The sequence below is a fragment of the Propithecus coquereli genome, unplaced genomic scaffold (assembly GCF_000956105.1).
Source record: "Propithecus coquereli isolate 6110/MARCELLA unplaced genomic scaffold, Pcoq_1.0 Scaffold32, whole genome shotgun sequence".
In the NCBI taxonomy this organism is placed as follows: domain Eukaryota; kingdom Metazoa; phylum Chordata; class Mammalia; order Primates; family Indriidae; genus Propithecus; species Propithecus coquereli.
In genome coordinates, this window is record NW_012148841.1 from 8,609,079 (window position 1) to 8,628,459 (window position 19,381).

General features: G+C 40.9%; 1 protein-coding gene across 1 annotated transcript in view; it reads right to left on the reverse strand.

Annotated features, from left to right (window-relative positions):
• LAMB4 (laminin, beta 4) overlaps positions 1-19,381 on the reverse strand; it is a 99,489-nt gene that overhangs the window by 19,108 nt on the left and 61,000 nt on the right. The window contains exons 17-25 of the mRNA XM_012650298.1: positions 18,176-18,319; positions 16,609-16,840; positions 16,007-16,164; positions 14,260-14,484; positions 13,160-13,380; positions 9,051-9,147; positions 6,243-6,618; positions 2,963-3,123; positions 4-194 (exon numbers count right to left, since the gene is read on the reverse strand). Of these exons, the coding sequence (XP_012505752.1) occupies positions 4-194; positions 2,963-3,123; positions 6,243-6,618; positions 9,051-9,147; positions 13,160-13,380; positions 14,260-14,484; positions 16,007-16,164; positions 16,609-16,840; positions 18,176-18,319 (1,805 nt within the window). The remainder of the gene's footprint in view (positions 1-3; positions 195-2,962; positions 3,124-6,242; positions 6,619-9,050; positions 9,148-13,159; positions 13,381-14,259; positions 14,485-16,006; positions 16,165-16,608; positions 16,841-18,175; positions 18,320-19,381) is intronic.

Here is a 19,381-nt window from a genome sequence, read left to right on the forward strand (position 1 = left end):
TATTTTGGTATCTGGTATCTTAATCTGCTTTAATTTTTCCAATGACAAGTTTCCTTTTGATGTTAGTGTATCTAAGATGGTGAGTGAGTCATTCCTGGTATTTTCAGAGTTATTTATGATGGAACTAGTTTCATTAGTTTTTTTTTCAGCAGATAATGATATGTGATAATACTTCTTGATGTTTTCTGAGGAGTCTACATCAACACAAATTGAGGTAAGGTAAATTTTGTGAAAGCAAATGAATTTATATATTAACTATCAAGGAAATCATTCCACAATTTGGATACTGTCTCAGTCTCAATGATCACTGCAGAATTTCAACATCCTCTTCCTTGAATTTGCATATAATGGAGAAGGATTAGATGTAGTGTAATAGATATGGATATAACAGATACAGATCATTGTGATTTAAGTCCACAGACATGGGGTGAGTCTTGTCTTCACCCTTTACTGCTTGGGTATGTCCTTGAGCAAATCAGTTAATCTCCTAGATTTTGTAAATCGGTGACAACATGTAAGAATTGAGATAATATGAAAATATTCTGTAAAATGTTCCACAAATGTAAGGTATTAATTATGAATACCTATATAAACTCAAATATGATAAACCAACTAAGTTTACTTAACTCCACAGAGCAGGAGTTTACAAACTTTTTCTGCAAAGGCCGGAGAATATTAATCTTTTAGGCTTGTCTAGCCATAGCGTTTGTTACTTAGTCACCTCTGCCATGTGGAGTGAAAGCAGCTACAGACAGTGTGGAAATAAAGATGTGAGATTGTGTTCTAATGGAACAGTATTTACAAAAACATGCTGTGGGCAGGATGTGCCCTCCTGCTGTAGTTTGCTGGCGCTTGACGTTGAGGTGGAGAACAATAGCTAACAACAGCTGATTGAGTGCTTTCCATGTGCCTGTACTGTACTTCCCATCAGTTTTCTTCCTTGATCTTCACAAAACAGTGTGGAATGCACATTCATATGATCATCTTCATTTTACTAATAAGGAAACTGAGGCTCTGCTGAAGTAAGTTATTCGTCTGAGGTCTCACTGACAGTAAGAGGTAAAGCCAGAATTTCAACCCAGGGAGTTTGACTCTAGAGCCTGTGTTCTTAAGCACTTCTCTGTATTTTCTCTGTTTGTATTAAAATACAAATTTATGAAAGTAATATGGTATGTTTTAATGTACATTATAATATATTAAGCCTTCAAACTTTAACTCCATATTTTAGGAAGGCTTAGGGTCCCTACATTACCACAATTCAGGCATGAGACAACCACATCTTATCTTTTAAACTTTCCTGGTTGTTACCCTACCATATTCTTTTTCTTTTTTTTTTTTTTTTTTTGAGACAGAGTCTCGCTCTGTTGCCCAGGCTAGAGTGCCGTCGAATCAGCCTAGCTCACAGCAACCTCAAACTCCTGAGTTCAAGCTTATCCTGCCTCAGCCTACCAAGTACCTGGGACTATAGGCATGTGCCACCATGCCTGGCTAATTTTTTCTGTTTTTAGTTGTTTGGCAAATTTCTTTCTATTTTTAGCAGAGACGAGGGTCTCGCTCTTGCTCAGGCTGGTCTTGAACTCCTGACCTCAAGCTATCCTCCTGCCTCGGCCTCCCAGAGTACTAGGATTACAGGCATGAGCCACCACGCCTGGCCCATATTCTTAATATATCATGTTTTTTGTTTATCAAAAAAATGTTCCTGTTGCTTAGAAAAATTTTCAGCTTTTATTTATCTGGCAAATGTATTTCCATCCTGTGAAGCCCTATTCAATTGCCACCTACTCCCTGCAGCCTTTCCTAGTAAACCCAGGAAGAATTCAGTTCTTGCTGCTCTGTTTTCGAAGCAGCTGAAAGATGCTCTAACACAGTCTTAAGTGCTGTTTGGGGTTGTTTATATTCTTATCTCCCCCATTATACTGGATTATTCATCTCCCTATTGCTACGGCACAATGCCAAGCACTGAGAAAAATTCAGTAACAGCTGTTGGATTGCAAATATAAGAGGATTAGCATGGGGGCAGTTTTACTTTATTCTACCTGGCTTGGGGTGACCTCTGATGGATTTTGAGTTCTTGTAGTGGGTACTCTGTTCCAGGTGAGGATTTATTTAGGCATTCCTTTAGAGCAATTAGGGATTCCTAATTGCCTTCTATTGTTTTCTCTTTTTTAGGTCAAAATCAGATGAAAAACAGGAGTGTACACATCGGATAAGGAAAAGCTGCCAATATTTTTGTCACGACTTGGGTTCATGTGTATTTTCCCTTTACTTCTCAGTTAGATGGGTTAGATGTGAATGAATTCAGTGTTGCCTCTCTTGGTAGGAGCAGGTTGTCCACTCCCAAACGTAACAGGGATGTCATCTTAAACAGGGGATGAGCTAATCAAAGTTTTGCTTCAGAGTTCCATTTCTCCCCCAAGTTGAACTTAGCTTTGGCATGGCTCACATTCAGTTTTTAAGAACTATGCAAAATGAATTAAGGGCCTGTAGTGTGTTGCATGACTTCAATCCCTAAAAAGTTCTTATGAGCAATGTGTTTAATTCCTTTTTGCCTCATATTCCTTTGTATTTATGGTTATTGGAAATAGAGTGGTTTATACCCAGGAAGGCATAGAAACATATCTCTCTCATTTGCTTGTGGCCATGTCAGAATTTTTAAGTTGCTGATTACTCGAAATCCCTCACACGGGTTTGGAACTAGAAGATCACATTGGGTGTTAGTATGTGTTTAGTATCAGACATCGTTAACTTTACCTGTTGTTTTGAGCAAATGCCCTCCAGGCTCTGCAATGTTTAAAAAGTTTAAATATCCACGAACAAATAATACCTTTAATGGGTGTGTTTGCACGCTCTGAAATGTGCAGGCAGTATGGTGGTAAGCACAGAATGACTCACTAATGGAATGCACTATGGATTCCATCAAACTTGGTGCAAAAACAGTCGAAAATGCATTTTTTTCCCTTACCCACGATGCTTGCATTAAGGACACCAGATTGTAAATCAATTTCTTCCTGAAGGTCTTTAAATAAGAGGTCTGCCTCATTCTTCATTCTTCCTATGGTTTCCTTCAGGTCTTGAAATTCATACACTGCTTTGAATTGTTCATTTAGCTGCATGATTTGTTTTCTGTCAGAGAAAATGAGGGTAAATGTGGTTAAGCTTGTATTACATTTGATGTATTGGTGGAAAAAACATGCCACAAAAAAGTGCCCTCATTATTAGGTATTCTCAGTTAGAAGGAATTCCCATTTACCCTCCAATTTTTCATTTGACAATTTATAATTCTACTTATGGCTCACCTCTTTCCTCTTAATTTAGCTTCCTGGAATATTTCAACATTCACTTAAAATATGACCAGCATACAGGGTCTAATAGAATAAATGTTTTCAAATCTTTCCATTTTAACTGTTTATGCTCTGTCTTCCTTTGTTTTGGGTTTCAAAACTTATATTCAGACATGGTTCATTTAAGTCAATTAAGAGAGCTGGTCTACATTCAGCTTGCAGCACATGATAAAACAGAACCTCTTACCCAGCCTGGAGGAAACTCGGTTCTTCATTTAGAATAAATCTGCATTCGGCAAGGTTCTTTTTAGCGCTACTTCTATCAGGGTCTTAACTTTCAGTTTTCATGAGTGACAAGGACGTTTTCTTGCTGGTGAGTGTTCCCTTGGGTGTGCTTTTTTCCCCATCACCTTCTTCTTGGATGGGGCACACCTTTGTCCTGCTTCAATTTTGCTGGGTTTGGCACATACAGTTGGCTCAAGAGAATAATGAATATACCCCTCATGATGGGAAAATTGGGTGCAGATCTTGAAGGGTACAGTTGAGGGAAGTTATACTACTAATTTATGGAACTAATTTATCTTGGCACAGCTGCAAAGGATTAACTAATACTTCCTATTGTTTTCTGCGATAACTCTCCCTTCTAATTTAGAGACTTTTCCTTCAGGGTCCAACTGTCAGGACTATAGTTCTTTAGGCTAATACAAATAACAATAATTATTAATACCATTATGACTGGTACTCCTCAAGAACTATGTGCCAGACACTATGCTAGGTGACTTGTCTTAAGTAATTCTCACAAGGATCCTACAAAATAGAGACTTGATCCTCCTTTTTGATGAAGAAACTGAAGTTGGAGAAATTAAGTAACTTGCCCAAGTAAATCCAGAGACAGGTGGTTTGATTCTAAATTTATGCTCATGAAGCTCTGGGGTCAGGGTCCTCCCATTCCCCCTTTGACTTGTAATTTATCCAGCAATGTTTACTCTATAACCACACCAGACCTGGAGTAGACAAGCACTAGAGAAGGCGACCCCTTCTGTGGGGCGCCCCCAGTGTGGCAATGGCCAAGGAGCACAAAAAGGTGGGAAGGTGGGGAAGAGGACATAAGCCTTTCTCTGAGGAGATCAGGGCAGGCTTCAGGGAGGAGGTGGTGCTGGGCGGCTGTTAAAGAGAAGCAGGAGTCCAGCAGGTGCACCAGGAGGGAACAGGCATCTTGGCATCTGCGGGCTCGTCACTTCAGGCCTGGCCTGGGGATGCCTCTTCTCTTGCTCTCTTCTCTCTGGCTCTGCGTGGGCCTCTTGCAGTCTCTTTGTCCAGAACGTCCACATGGATTGGCTCATTCTGCTTTCTTGGTGCCACTTTGTCTGACATTTTCCTAATATCTGTAACCATACACGAGTGGTCCACGGGCCAAAGCTCATCCTCAGACATGTTTTCTTTGGGCTTTTTACAAGTGCTGTTGGGTTAGTTGCCTGCATTTTAAAGTGTGGATATTTCCATAAAAATCTGGATGTCTGACATTTCTTGAAAAGTGGGGAGATCTGTAACTCAGGGCCCAAATCCTTCAGTGCAAAAGTCTTTAGAGGGGTACAGATGTGCCTGTTCTCACCTGCCAGTTTGACCTAGCCCCGTGACCTCCGTGGGCCCTGCCATTGCATTTATGATGCAGTGGCCCTTTCTCTGAACTATCTAGGTGGGTTGTATCTTCTTGCTTACGTAACATTTTTTTTTTTGAGAAAGGGTCTCTGTCACCCAGGCTAGAGTGCAGTGGCATCATCATAGCTCACAGCAACCTCAAACTCCTGGGCTCAAGTGATCCCCCTGCTTCAGCCTCCTAAGTGCTGGTACTACAGGCACATGCCACCACATCTGGCTAATTTTTCTATTTTTTATAGAGATAGGGTCTTGCTCTTGTTCAGGCTGGTCTTGAACTCCTGAACTCAAGCAATCCTCCTGCCTCAGCCCCCAAAGTACTAGGATTACAGGTGTGAGCCTCTGTGTCTGGCCTTCCTTATGTAACTTTTAAGCGATTACCATACATTTCTGGGATATTTGCCTATACACAATGAGTGGACCTTATATTTACACTTGCGTTATGTATGACATAAAACTCTGCACCTACAACTATTCATTAATCCAGGAACTTTTATTGGGGAGGAGGGATATTTTGCTATATACCCATACTTTTGGGGGTTTCTTAGCAGACTATGTGTTTTATGAGAGTGGAAACTATACCCAATTCATCTGGTGTTGCTCAGAGCAGGTTGGCAAACTTTGCCTGGGGAGTCATAGCGTCTGTCCTAACTACTCTACTCTGCCATTGTAGAGGGAGACCAGCCACAGGGGAAATGTGAATAAATGGGCATGGTGGTTGTGTTCCAGTGAACCTTTATTTGTGAAACCAGGTACTGTGTTAGATTTGACCTGCGGGCTGTAGTTTGCTGACCCCCAGCCCAGAGCAACCGACATAATCTCAAGAAATGGTTGATGAATGAAAAAAGGATTTGGCAACATATAATAAAAATGATCTTGCATTTTGAAGGAATTACCATACTTGTTATAAGACTTCACATTAATGTATGGACTTCTAAACAACTGAAGAATTTGGGAAGATTGGGCAAATTTTCCTGAGTGCATCATTGAAAAAAATGTATTGTTTTTAAAACTACTTCCAGTTTCATATCTTGCAGCTCTGCTGGGTTTGGGCTTCCCAATTAACCTCTTAATGATTGCCTTGTGTTATAATTAATGACAACTGGAAAAATCACAAGTAATACCAACTAGGTAAGAAAAAGGCGGATAAACATGATTACTAGCCTGGCTAATAACTGAACAACTATCAGTTCCCTAAAGTCACCATAGGTGCATTTCTAAATTGAAGACTGACAACGTTAAAGGTCAGTAGGAGTTGAGGTAAATCATGAGTTTGGCTATCTATTACTTGAGCCCAAATCTTACCTAACAGAGTCGTGATAATCCTTGACTTCTAAGAATTTCCCAGATGAGAAAACAGGATGTTTCAAAATCCTTTCTATTTCAGACATGTTCTCTCTGAGGCCTTTGAAGTCTGCCTCACAGACAGGCAGGGGCTCTCTTTTATCTTCCATGTTAGCCGCCAGCCTAATTAACCCTTGCACAGCTTTGGAGAGGGAAGAAATGTTGTGGTTCCATTGATCAAAGCACAAGTGACATCGAAGACAAGTAGGGAATTCCTGGCCATGACCTGGGGCACAGCGATCACATCGCTGGCCGCTGACACCCTCACGGCAGCGGCACATGCCTGTGTCTGGGTCACAGATGGGCTTCTGGGCACCTGCCCTGTTGCAGTCGCATGCTATAAAGGAAGAGAGAGAAGGAGCAGAGAATGTCACTGGGTCTTTTGCTTATGACTAGCTCAAGAATAAAGTCCCTTCCTCTCTCCTAGGAATCTTTCCAACTCACATTTCTAAGGTGAACATTTAAAACCAATAGTTTCAGAGATCTGTGCAATGGCCATTACAATATAGATGCCTTTCTGTGTTCCACTGACAGATCAGTTCATGGTTTCTGTATGGGAAATATTAGATGTCACTTTTATTGTGTGAGTGTGAGTGTATACACATGGGTTTTTCATCTATTTGAGTGAGAAGCATGGATTTAATTGTGGACGGCACAGTAATAACTCTGCTGCTACTGCCTCCAAGGGTGATTCAGGCACGTCATAGACTCTCTACAAAGTCCCTTGACCACATTTTTTCTGAGTAAAGTCCAGCGTGGGTGTACAGAACCATGTTGTTTTCTATTATATAAGGAAAACTAATTTCATTCTCAAAAGTAGGGAGAAAATTAAATTCATTTTGTCTTAATTTTAAAAAAAATAACTGTTGTCACACAGCTCTTTATTTGAGTAACTTTCTGATCAATCCCAAGGATGGAGGATGGTGAGATCTATTGGTGTTACTGCAATTTCCAAAAGGTTAAGGAATCACTAGCCTACATCTTTGGACTAACTGCAAGGAACAAGTGATTTAAAAATGCATTTGACAGCTTGAGTAACAGCAATGCCAATTACAAATAGGAACTGATTAGCACACACTAGGCTCCTGAACTAGATCCCATCTGCCTGGCACATCCAGCCTTGGTCCAGAGGCCTCAGCAGGAACCCCGTGGGGGCAGCATTATGTTACTTCACCAGCTGGAGGCCACGCTTCTCCCTCATTAGTGGCTCTTCCCAGGAGCTTTGGTGGGGTCTATGGCCTGAGTTGACCATTTGCAGTTTCCTCTACTGCTTCACTATAAAAGATGAAAAAGCATTTTCATGAAATAAGATTATTGAAACATTAGCAGGACACAGGGAATGAGGCTCTCTAAGACAGATTTTCCAAGAGCCAAAATTCCTCCCTGGTTTTTAAAGTAGCAAATCCACTTAGAAAACTGTATAAATGAAGCCTAGAGAAAATCATTGAGAAGGTGTATCTGGGAATGAAGGTGATATTATTTAGGCACAAGAGCACATTTATAAGGGAATGGAGAGGAAGAAGGAGCTACCATGGGTGGCTACGTAGGGGTGACTGCAATGATAAGACTGTCACATTTGACATTTCTTTGGACTGAGTTCCTTCTAGAAGCTGACTTTAAATGAAGATTCAAACATCCTGCCTCTTAGAACCAACCCAGACTCTAAATTTGTGCTGTCCAATATGGTAGTGACTAACCATATGTGGTTATTTACATTTAAATGGACTAAATTAAATAAATAATTCCATTTCTCAGTTGCTCTTCCATATTCCAAGCACTCCATAGCTACCTACGTGTGGCTAGTGGCTCCTGCATTGGACAGCGAAGATGCAGAACATTTCTATCACTGCAGAAAGTTCTACTGGACAGCTCTCTAAATCCTACAACTAGTGGGCGCACATAGAATGAAAGGCACTGGAACACAAACTCCGAGAGGATGGAGCTCCCAATTGGTATCCTATGAATGCTTGTTGAATAAATGAATAAGGGCTGGGCACGGTGACTCATGCCTGTAATCCTAGCACTCTGGGAGGCCGAGGGGGAAGGATTGCTTGAGCTCAGGAGTTCGAAACCAGCCTGAGCAACAGCAAGACATTGTCTCTAGTATAAATAGAAAGAAATTAGCCAAACAACTAAAAAAATAGAAAAAATTAACCAGGCATGGTGGCGCATGCCTGTAGTCCCAGCTACCCGGGAGGCTGAGGCAGGAGGATCGCTTGAGCCCAGGAGTTTGAGGTTGCTGTGAGCTAGGCTGATGCCATGGCACTCTAGCCTGGGGAAGAGAGTGAGACTCTGTTTCAACAACAGCAACAAAAAAATGAATAAGGGACACACCCAGAGTCTTGAGAGTCACTTCAAGGAAACATCTTTCTGGCTTCCTATGATCCATCTCCCAGCTTGTACCTCCACCTGGGATAGTCGTTTTACTCAATATGCTTCCAAATAGCAAAAAATTGTCTACAAGTCACATCCTTAGAGGTCTGTTTCATTGTAATGACATTGAGGAATTTTGATATAGGCTACAAATTTCAATACAGACTACAAATTTTAATATAGGCTAAAAGTTGTAATATAGGAGAAAAATCATCTTTTTTATAGGGCTACAACAATATTATTTTCAAAACTAGGATATTAGACTTTGTGAATTTTAAGTCCACATTGTTAAAAAGCAACAACCAAATAAAGACACTTAAAATTCAGCTGGTTTGTGTGCCCATGGCAGGACCAGGCTGACAGTACGCACATGCTTTTAGAATTCCCAATACTTACGCAGGCATCGCCCCCGCGGATCACCGTGATAATCTTCCTTGCACTCATTGCAACGTTTCCCACCATAGCCTACTTTACAGGGACACTGGCCTGTAAGCTGTGAGAACAGTCATGGGTGAGAAATTGACAAGCTTTGTGATCTAAAAACATGATGCATTTTAATAGGAATCATTTTTCCCTCCAGTGATTTAGAACATACAGCTGTGCAAAGGCGGAGGAAGACTGATTCCCACGGCCAGCAACCACCCCCCGACAATACCAAGGATCAGGAGTTAATAATGTGTTTTGGCTTAGGGCTCTTAAATATACCGCCTGCTTCCAGCTGTTCATGGACAGGTGGCCCCAAACGGGAAAACATACACAGATGTAAATGAAAACAAAACCCAAGATGGGAAATGGGCCACATTCTTTTCCTCTATGGTTATGGGAGTTCCCCCATAGAGAGAGAGGCCAAAGACCTGGTCTAACATTCATCAATTTGGCAAGTAATGTTTTCATTATGGAATGTACAAATGTAGCTTCTACCAACTGCACTTGTATTTTGCTGAAAAAAAAATACAACAACATCTTTTTTGTACTTTAGGCCTAATTGCTTAATGACAGCTATTTAACTGTGTTTGGGGAGAAGGCTGAACTTTCCTTTACCTTCCCGACCGGATTCCTGAGCAGCTTTTCTGAAAACTGAGGAGGTTGAAAAATTAACAGGAAAAAATACAAAATAAATCACTATTGTCACAGTCCTAAATTATACCTGACCAATTCTGCTTAAAGAACAACTCCATGTTTCCAGCGCGTAAGTAGCTGGATTTGTAAAGTGACGAATCTACCAAGTTTCAGTCCATCTTTGGAGTTCTTGTGAGCTTCTGCTCAAACACAGGGAGCTATGCGGAGCATGTTGGGCCATGGCCTGTCATATTGCTGAGTGCCCTTGATTGCTGGGCAGCGCTCTCTTACACTGATGCAGAATCTGCCTCCTTGTAACTTGTTCCCATTGTCCTGAGTCCTGTCTTATGGAATTGCATAAAATAGGAAGTCTTCCTCTTCTCGCAACTAGAAATGGCCACCTCAACTCGCCTTTGCTTCTCTTCTTCAGGTAGATCACCCCTAATTCCTTCAAGCCTTTGTCATAGAACAGCATGGTTCTACCCATCATCCTGGTTGTCTTCCTTTGGACACATACTAGTTTGTCCATATAATGTTTAAAATGTGGTGCTCAGAAATGACAACAATGACCCTGGCACTGTCTGGCCACTAGAATAGATAATGGGACAATAACTGTCCTGAACATGGCCATGGCACTCCCCTGCTCTAGCCTGCCCAGGCATTGCCTCTTTGGCAGCCCTGCCACACTGCTGGCTCCCTGGAAGCCTGCACACAATGAAAATCCTCAGATGTTTTTCACAAGAGCTGGTGCCAAATTATTACTCCCACCCTATATTTACGTAATGGATTAAAAAACCCCAATTGCAAAACTTTACTTTTACCCTGTTAACATTTCATCTCCTTGTTCCCAGCCTACATGATAGCTTGTTAGGATATCTTGCCTCTTGTTCTGTCTTTATCATATTAGCTGAAAGCTTTGCAATATCTGTAAATTTGAGAAGCATGTTTCTCCAACTCCATCTAAACTGTTGAAAATGTTGACGAGCATGTTCGGATCTCTCTGTGGGAATGCACCAGGGACCACCTTCTGGCTGACACAGAGACATTTATCAGTAGTTGTTTAAACAGCTGGGAATGTAAATGTCCACATGTCTTCTCTGTACTCCAGTGAAAGTGTTTCCTGATTGTAGAGAGCAACCTTCCCTGAGGGATCCCCTATGGACCAAATAACCCAAAGTACCCTTGTTATATGGGACTTTTTGGGTTAAATCAATTTTATCTGACTTTCAGATGTAGGCTACTCCTAAACTGTAGACTTCACTGAATGCTGCTACAAATATACTTCCTAGTAGGTCTAAGAAGCAGGTAGTGATGTCAAGAGCATTAGGAGTCCCACAGGAATTAGGAAGCCAAGCAGTCACATAGAGATCTACCAATTTATTCCATGCTTGCTGCCTGCAGGTGTCGGGAGTGCAAGGGAGCATATGAAACAGGCATGGTCATCCAGTGCCCAGAGCTTGGTTTCTAACACCATTTTCCAGGAAAGGAACTAGTGCTGCTTGGAGAAATGGCTGATTCTAGGACTGGGGCAGCAAATATATAAGATGAGCCTAGAGCTTTTTGTAGTACCAGAAAGTAAGGAAGTGCTCTTAAAAACTCTACAATATTGGACTATGTCAAAGGGGCACAGGAGCTGATTGGAAGAGCTTCCAATGATCAAAGCTGAAACAATCTGAACAACATAGTATTGGACTATAACCAAAAGTACGGTATAAATATCCATGTGTCCATACTGATATAAATAAATAGTTGAATGAGTGAATGAATGGGGGACAACAGACAGATTTCAGTGCAGAAGAATTCCAGTGATTTCTGGAGATACTCTGCCCTCAAGCAGGTAGAGCATAACTCCCTACTCCTTAATTGTGGGTTGTACGCAGTGACTTCCTTTCATAGAGTACCATATGGAAAAGAAGAAAAAGACTAACTTTACAATATAAAGACCTGCTAAACACTACTTCAGCCAGGTGACCAAGATTCACATCAATAGTGACATCATGTTAATAATATGTACCCTTGACATGATGCGATAAGAATGTCACTTTACCTGTCTGGTCATCTTCTCAAAACCCATAACTCCAGTCTACTCATGAGAAAAATATCAGATAAATTTGAATCGAGGGATATTCTACAAAATATTTCTCAAAACTATCAAGTTCATCAAAAACAAGGCAAGTCTGAGAAACTTTCACAGCCAAAAGAAGACTAAGAAAATAAGATAACCAAATATAATGCATTTTCGATGGAGTCTTGGAACAGGAAAAAGATATTAAGTAAAAACTAAGGAAATCTGAATAAATTAAGGAGTTAATGATAATACATCAATATTGGATCATTAATTGTGACAATGTATCATTCTAATATAAGATGTTAATAGTAGGAGAAACTGGATATGGGGTATACTTTCCTTGTTCTATCTATACAACTTACAAACTTGTTCTAAAATAAAAAGTTTATTTAAATAAGGGTGTGGTGTGTTTGTGTGGGTTGGTGGAGGAGGTTTGGAGAGAAAGAAAATGAAGAGAAGGGAAAATACATTCTCTATATAAGAACTACTTTGAAAAGTTTACTTGTGTAAGATTTGACCTTTGAATCATAAGTTGAACAGTGGAGCTGAAATTGGAGGTGAGCCATGCTTACTAATTGAAAAGACTCCAGTTTCTTAAATCAGCATTTTGATTCCAGTTAAACTCTGATCCCTGTATTGTGGATTTGACCTTTTCTAAAATTTCTTGTCATTGTTTTACCCTTTCCCCACAATCTCTATTAATGGGAAAATTGTTTCAAAGAACCGATTCATTAAGCCAAAAGATGGAAACCAAAACAACAAAAATCTAAGCATATTAACAAATAGTTTTTTCCATAAATAGATAGTTACAACCATTAAAAAAATTCTGTGTTGTTTTACCGAATGAAAATCACATGTGCAGTTTTACGTAGCACTAACTGTATATGAAACATTGAAGATTTGCTCCCAGTACACTAGCTTGATGTTGGTCTGGAAGCAAAGAAGACATTTTACCTAATTGGTGAATTACAGGGAATTTTTATAAATGGAATTGTGGATTCTGAAGGCACCTATTTAATTCTGATTAATAATCATTTCTGATTAATGATCTATTCCTTGGGTCCTCTCTGTGATTATGTGACATAGTGAAGAGGAAGTTTGCATCTGTGTTTCACTGTGTATAAATTCTGACTTCCTCAATCACAGAGAGGCATAGGGAAAAGGGAAGCAGGCAAAGCTTAACTTTGAGAGCCTTATTCTCCTTTTCTGGGGCTTACATTTCTGGATAAATGCTGACTCTATCCTCTATAAGGCCAATCCTGTTTATAAACTCTAATGAACAATTGTACATAGAGAAAACATTCCTTACACACTTGGAAACCATGTCTCACCATCGGTTCTCATTCTGAGTGCACTAGTAAGTTTTAAAGTGTCTTGCCTGGTCACAGTGGCTACTTTGGGAGTTCTGAGGGTCACAGTTACATGACTGACATCCTCTTCCAGGGACCAGATTCCAGTATCCATCAGCACAACGGTCACAGGCCAGGCCAGTGACATTTGACAGACAAGGGCATCTGCCAGTGACAGCATCACAGAGGCAAGCTCCCTCACCAGGGGGACACTCAGCTGGATTCACACCGGAAGGATGGCAGGAGCATCCTGGGATGACAAAGCCATCATTAGAGGTAAATTCGATGGTAAGACTGGCATTTAACAAACTGTATGAACAGCTTTTTAGATCTGGATGTATCATTTCTCCAAAGGGCTCCAAGAAGAAACACCTTATAATAGTATAGGATTTATCAAAGAAACTAAGTAGGCTGAATCGATTCAATGGTTTCTGATCTCCTCAAGCAGCAAGTTCATATGGTTCAATTTACTATGTGCCAAGAACTCACAGTTAGGATGACGAAAAGTCTCATGTTTCCCTCATACCACTCACCAAAGTTTCATTTATTTAAATTATTTGAAAACAATGGTTTACTAAATTGACTTGGGTGAACTGAAATAGTTAAAATATCTCCTGAAAATGAGCAGTTTATTTACTCTGTTTCTTTATCATAGAATCAAATCTTTGTCTTCTACATCAGTGATTCTCATATTTATAAAGTCACTTGATAATCTTGTCACAGTGCAGATTCCTGGTCCTCACTCCCAGAGATTCCGATTCAGTGGGTCTGAAGTACAGCTCGGGAATCTACATGTTCATTCTCGGGGCCTCCCCTCCCCCCCAGCTCCCAGATGCTTCTGGCACGAGTGCACTGTGGACCACGCTCCGAGAAACAGTGCCTTCAGCTGTTAAAGACAATAGTCACAAACAAGTAACACCAGTGAGTACACTGGCTGCATCTGAGAAATCCAGCTGTAGCATTGTACTCATTTTTGCTGGGGAGTTCAGTGCAACAGCCCAATCACCCAGTGGGTGCTGCTTTTGCCTGCTGGGATTGGCCTAACTGAATTGAGCATGGGAGAGCTGACACCACTCTCATAAGGTGCCACTCAGACACATTCCCCACCCCGGGAGCTTTGCAGACTTACTTCTGCAGGTCTGATTGAGGGCTGATCCGAAGTAACCTGGTCTGCAGAGCTGGCAGTTTGGGCCCTGAGTGTTGTGCAGACACCTAAGGCATTCCCCTGTCACCCGGCTGCAGGACCCTGGATCAGTTACATCTATGTTGTTGTTGCAGGCGCATGGCCGGCAAGGTGCTCCTGAAATTTTTGGATTTCCATAGAAACCGGCAGAGCATTCTCCACACTGAATACCTGAAAGCAGTGGGGAGAAAAAGGGAGTGGGGTGAGGTCTGAGTATTGGGAAAGGGGGGAGATTGATGTAAACAGGGAATTATTGGGAGTTATTACTCCTCTAGGAATAATGAGAAGTTACATGCTTGGTGTGACTAAGGAAAATTGTTCTAAATTAACACATTCATTTTCATTATTATTCATTCAGAGCTAAAAAGCCTATGGTGAAGAATGGATTCTAATCTTTATTCAAAACCTATGGAGCTGTGGGCACAGATTTCTAGGTCCTTACATACTCAGAGTCACCCCCGTGTGCCCCAGAAACCAAAGCTAATCTCTGCCCCTGCTCACCCAGTAGCAGCCCAACACCCACTTGATCCTAGGGCTGAACTATGGTTAAAATAAAGCAGTCTTGAAGGGAAAGTCCCAAACAGCAGTCGTCTGAGATGTGTGTCTAGAAGTGAAGATGAGCTAGAGCAGTCCTCTTGGCATATGCTCCCTGGAGGGTGTTTCTAGTAAGCGGAGGATGGAGAAGCCATCCTTCTCTCTAGCACTCGTGACCCTTCCTACCCTGAGCTAACTGCAGTAGTTTAGGTGCCCAGCCTGTGGGTCCACTCTCCACATTCTAGTTCTTCCCACTTGGAAATGCTCTTACAGCCCAAACATGGTTTCAGTTCTTAAAAACTGACCAACCATGGAGAAGTGGTACAAGAGAAGAGGTAAAGAATCAACTAGAGCCATGTGTAACCTTAGATGTAACAAACAGGAGAAAACCAGTCATGTAATTTATTATCATGATGGTAATCATCACTGAAGAAAACAATAGTGCCATATGTATGTATGATAATCTGTGTATGATTAAATCAAATAGACTTCGTAAGTTTTTTTCTTGTTTGCATTATACATTCACACTCATGCTTAAACTCTTTAAAATAAAATTTTGGATTGAGCAATAGACACAAATTTTGAGTTAAGACTTATGCAATGTCTGTACATTGCCCAAATGAGTGCTTTAAGATGTCTAAAAAAATTAGTCTTATCTGTGAAATATCAGTCAAATTGATTGCTTAGAATTATACAAAGAAAGCATTTGACTAATTAAATTTCTAATTTTTAAATTGATTTAAATTCATTTATTTAAAATAAAATTAGGACATGTTAAGATACATATATGATTACATAGCATATGTTATATAAGATGAAACTATGTATAAGTTATAAGCATATATAACATGCGCAATCACATACATATCTTATTTAACATGTGATAATTTTATTTTAAATAAATTCATTTGACTTGATCTCATTTGGTCAGTTAGTTTTCTAGAACATTATTTAAAAACAGGTATAGCTCAGTGGAGTTTTTAATTGTCACTGGTTTTTGAACCATTCAAATTCTTTGTTCAGCAAATCAGCAAATTTTGTCTTCTTACTATTTCTGTACCACTTGTTTGTCCAGGGCAGATAAATTATGAATGTGACCATTTGTCAGATTGCAGTGTGGGATAGAAGGAAAAATCCCATGATGAACTATACTACATACCTACATATCCTTGAAGACAACTGCAGATTACATCTGAGCTCCAAGGATTCTGATAACAGGAATGGGCAAAATACTGATTGCTTGAGGGAACATCTGGACACAGGCAAGGACGACAGAGCTGTCCTGAAGAAGGATTTCCATAGTAACCATCGATGCACCTGTCAAGGCAATTTCCTTTTACCAAAATGTTGGCAGGAAAAGCTCACGTGCTCACATCAATGTGGATTTGCTATGCTTTAGGACAGTGCAACTCTCAAGACTCAATATTTTAGAAGGTGCTCATTTGCTCTGTAAAAGGACTTTTTATTTTATATTGAAAGTCTCGAGGTATAGTCATTAAACTCAATATAATAGCATTTGATTTACATGTCACTTTTGAGGAACATAAGAAACAATTTGCCAGCTCAATATGTATTATCGATGTAATCCAACATTTTCTGGCTCATAAGGCGATTTTAAAGACGATGGAACAATGATCTCCCCGACCCATCGCAGTCCTTCTGCGCTTGAATACTGCTAAGTCTCTACCCAGTGGGCCTCCATTGTGAGATCAGAACAAAAATTTAAAAACTGAAACATTAGAGTGCATACGAATCCCATACCTTTCACAGTTTCTTCCAGTTGTAAAGCCTCTGCAATTGAAGCATGACCCTGTCCCTGGATCACAATGTTCAGCGAACCCATTACAAGGGCAAGGGCGGCAGTTGGGAAATCCAAAGTAGCCCGCCAGGCACTGATCACAGCGGCGGCCGGCCACCTCTCCGTGGCAAGGACACTGTCCTGTTATTTGGTCACATGCCGTGTTCTTTGATCCTTGAGGATGGCAGTGACATGCTGGATAAGGCAAAGAGAGGTGTTGGGTGGGGGCAAGTGGTGTGGTGCTGAGGAGTCACAGTTCTGATTTTGTGTCCCTGTCCCAGGCCAGGTGAATAGAGTGAGCCTGTAAAGTGCTTAGAACAGAGCCTGGCATATGAGTCCCAGGTAAATGTTAGTTAAATAACAATTCACTGATTCACTTAATAGCGTGTTGTGAACAATTGGGCCTTACAAATATTTGTTGTTTATACGGAAGAACTGGACTAGAAACATGTTTTTAACAACTTAAACTTCCATATATCTCAGGAGTCAAAGTATAACTTCAAGACTATAAAAATAGTAAGAACGCTTCTCAAGATGGTCAGACTGTTCTTTTTCCCAGACGAAATAGTAGAGGACCCATCCTTTTCTGATAAATTGTTGAATCCCCTGAGCTAATCTTCCCTGCACAAAAATGTGATGCCTGCTTGTTTGACAGGGGGGCACGGGGAGGAAATGTTTGTTCTTTTGTGCAGATCCCCTTGTGTATCTCAAGCATCTTGTAACTTTTTCAAAAAAGAAAAGAGAAAGTAATGATGGGCCTGGGTGCTGTTTGCGGGGTGGGCAGCCATGCCCAGGTGATGCCCAGGAGGGAGGCCATCTCTCTGAATCAGGACTGAAAAGACAGGCTCCCCTACCTGAAAGAGAAGTTAACCTACCCGTAGGTTTTCATGGTTCCTAAGGTAGGTTTCCACGGGGAACAGTATTTTCACTAGTGGTTTACACTGTGAACAGAGAACTAGATTCTCTGTTGAATTATCAACCACGGATGAAGCCCCATCTAAGCCCTTAGCAATGGATGCCTTAGATGATGAGTTCCAAGGCTGTCTGCAATCCTAGCATCAGAAAGGGCAGTATCTCAGTGGCCAGGTCTTACCTGTGGTGACAGTGTTGTCCGTTTCTTGACTTCTCAATCTCATTGTCATTTTAGCCTTTCCAGCCACTGGGCTTATGTGCTAGATCATAAAGCTGGGTTTGCACAGCCACCCCCCTTCACGATGTCCCCACTTTTTACCTGCACTACCATCCATTTGATACAGACTGCAAACTTACAGAAGCACGGACTGTGTTTTGTTCATTACTCACGGTTCCTAATAGAGCTCTATACACAGTTGGTGCCCACTGATGAATGGATGAATGAAGTATGGTAGAAAAGTTTTCAGTATATTTTATCTATGTAGATAGATGATCTGAATAATGTGGTGAAATTTCCACTACCCCCACCCCTTTACAACTCCCCGCATTGCTTTGCCTGCCTTCAAAATATCAAGATTGTGAACAAATGTGTTTCCCCTTGTGTTTTTTGCTATGTACCATGACAGCCATGCTGTCCCAAACCGTAGCTTCCAGTTGAGCACCTGTCACAGCAGCGCCCGGTCACACCAGGTTTACACTGGCACTGGCCTCCAAGTCGGCTGCAGCTGGACCCAACCGAGCCCTGGGGGTGACACTTGCAGGCTGCAGGGAACAAAGGAAGAGAAGTAGAGGTGAAGGAAGTGGCAGGGAAGCACCTTGCCTTGTTAGTTCACTTCTCCTTCGTTTGAGACCTCTCTAATCCTCCGCTCCCTCCACTTCTAAACGGGGATAACAGGCTTTGCCTCACGGGATTGCTGCATGGATCAAAGGTGATATGGTCTATAAGGTACGTACAACAGTGTCTGGCTTGTAGAGTGCTCAGTAAACATTACTTAACAAATTAATAAAAGGCTTAAAATAAATTGTTTTAGTAATTAATTATTCTAATGTAATTATTACTGTTGGTATTATTACTTCAATTCCTGATGTTCTGTACTGGTGCTGAAGTATACATCCTAGCTTTTGATTTCCCTTATTCCATATATTCATGAGGTAGATGGTACCCTGACTTCATAGCTCTGTCCTAATGGACAAAGCATTTGCCTGGAACTCAGGAAGCCTAGGCTGTCATTGTAGCTGTCACTCTGTAGCAGTGCTTATCAACTGAGGGACAATTTTGGCTCCTTGGGGACATTTGACAAAGTTTGGAGACATTTTTGGATGTCATAACTTGAGTAGAGTGATACCGGTATCAGATAGATAGGGATGCTGCTAAACACCCTATGGTGCATAGGGCAGGCCCCCACAACAAAGAATTATCCAGCTCAAAATCTCAATAGTGCCAAGGATGAGAAACCTTTCTCTATAGTTAAGTGAAATGGGCAAGTTACATAATGATTTGGGGTCCTAATATTGATAATCTCATTAATTAAATGAAGATTTTTGGAGGAAAGAAGTTGTTTAGCGTTCCTTCCAGCCCCCAATTCTAGGATTCCAAATGAGTACTTTAGGATCATTGTTCCAACAATCTAGCATTCCAGTGTTACCACAAGTCTGCTCTTTTGTACATTTACCGAACCATGCACCATGATTCCAATACGTCAGCACACTGCTCTGTGTATCTAATCGTTGGGTGATGGATATTTTGGTTGTTGTTTGGAACGGATACTAAACTGAATCAATTTATGCACATTCCAAAAAGCATTTGTACAGATATCAGTGCTT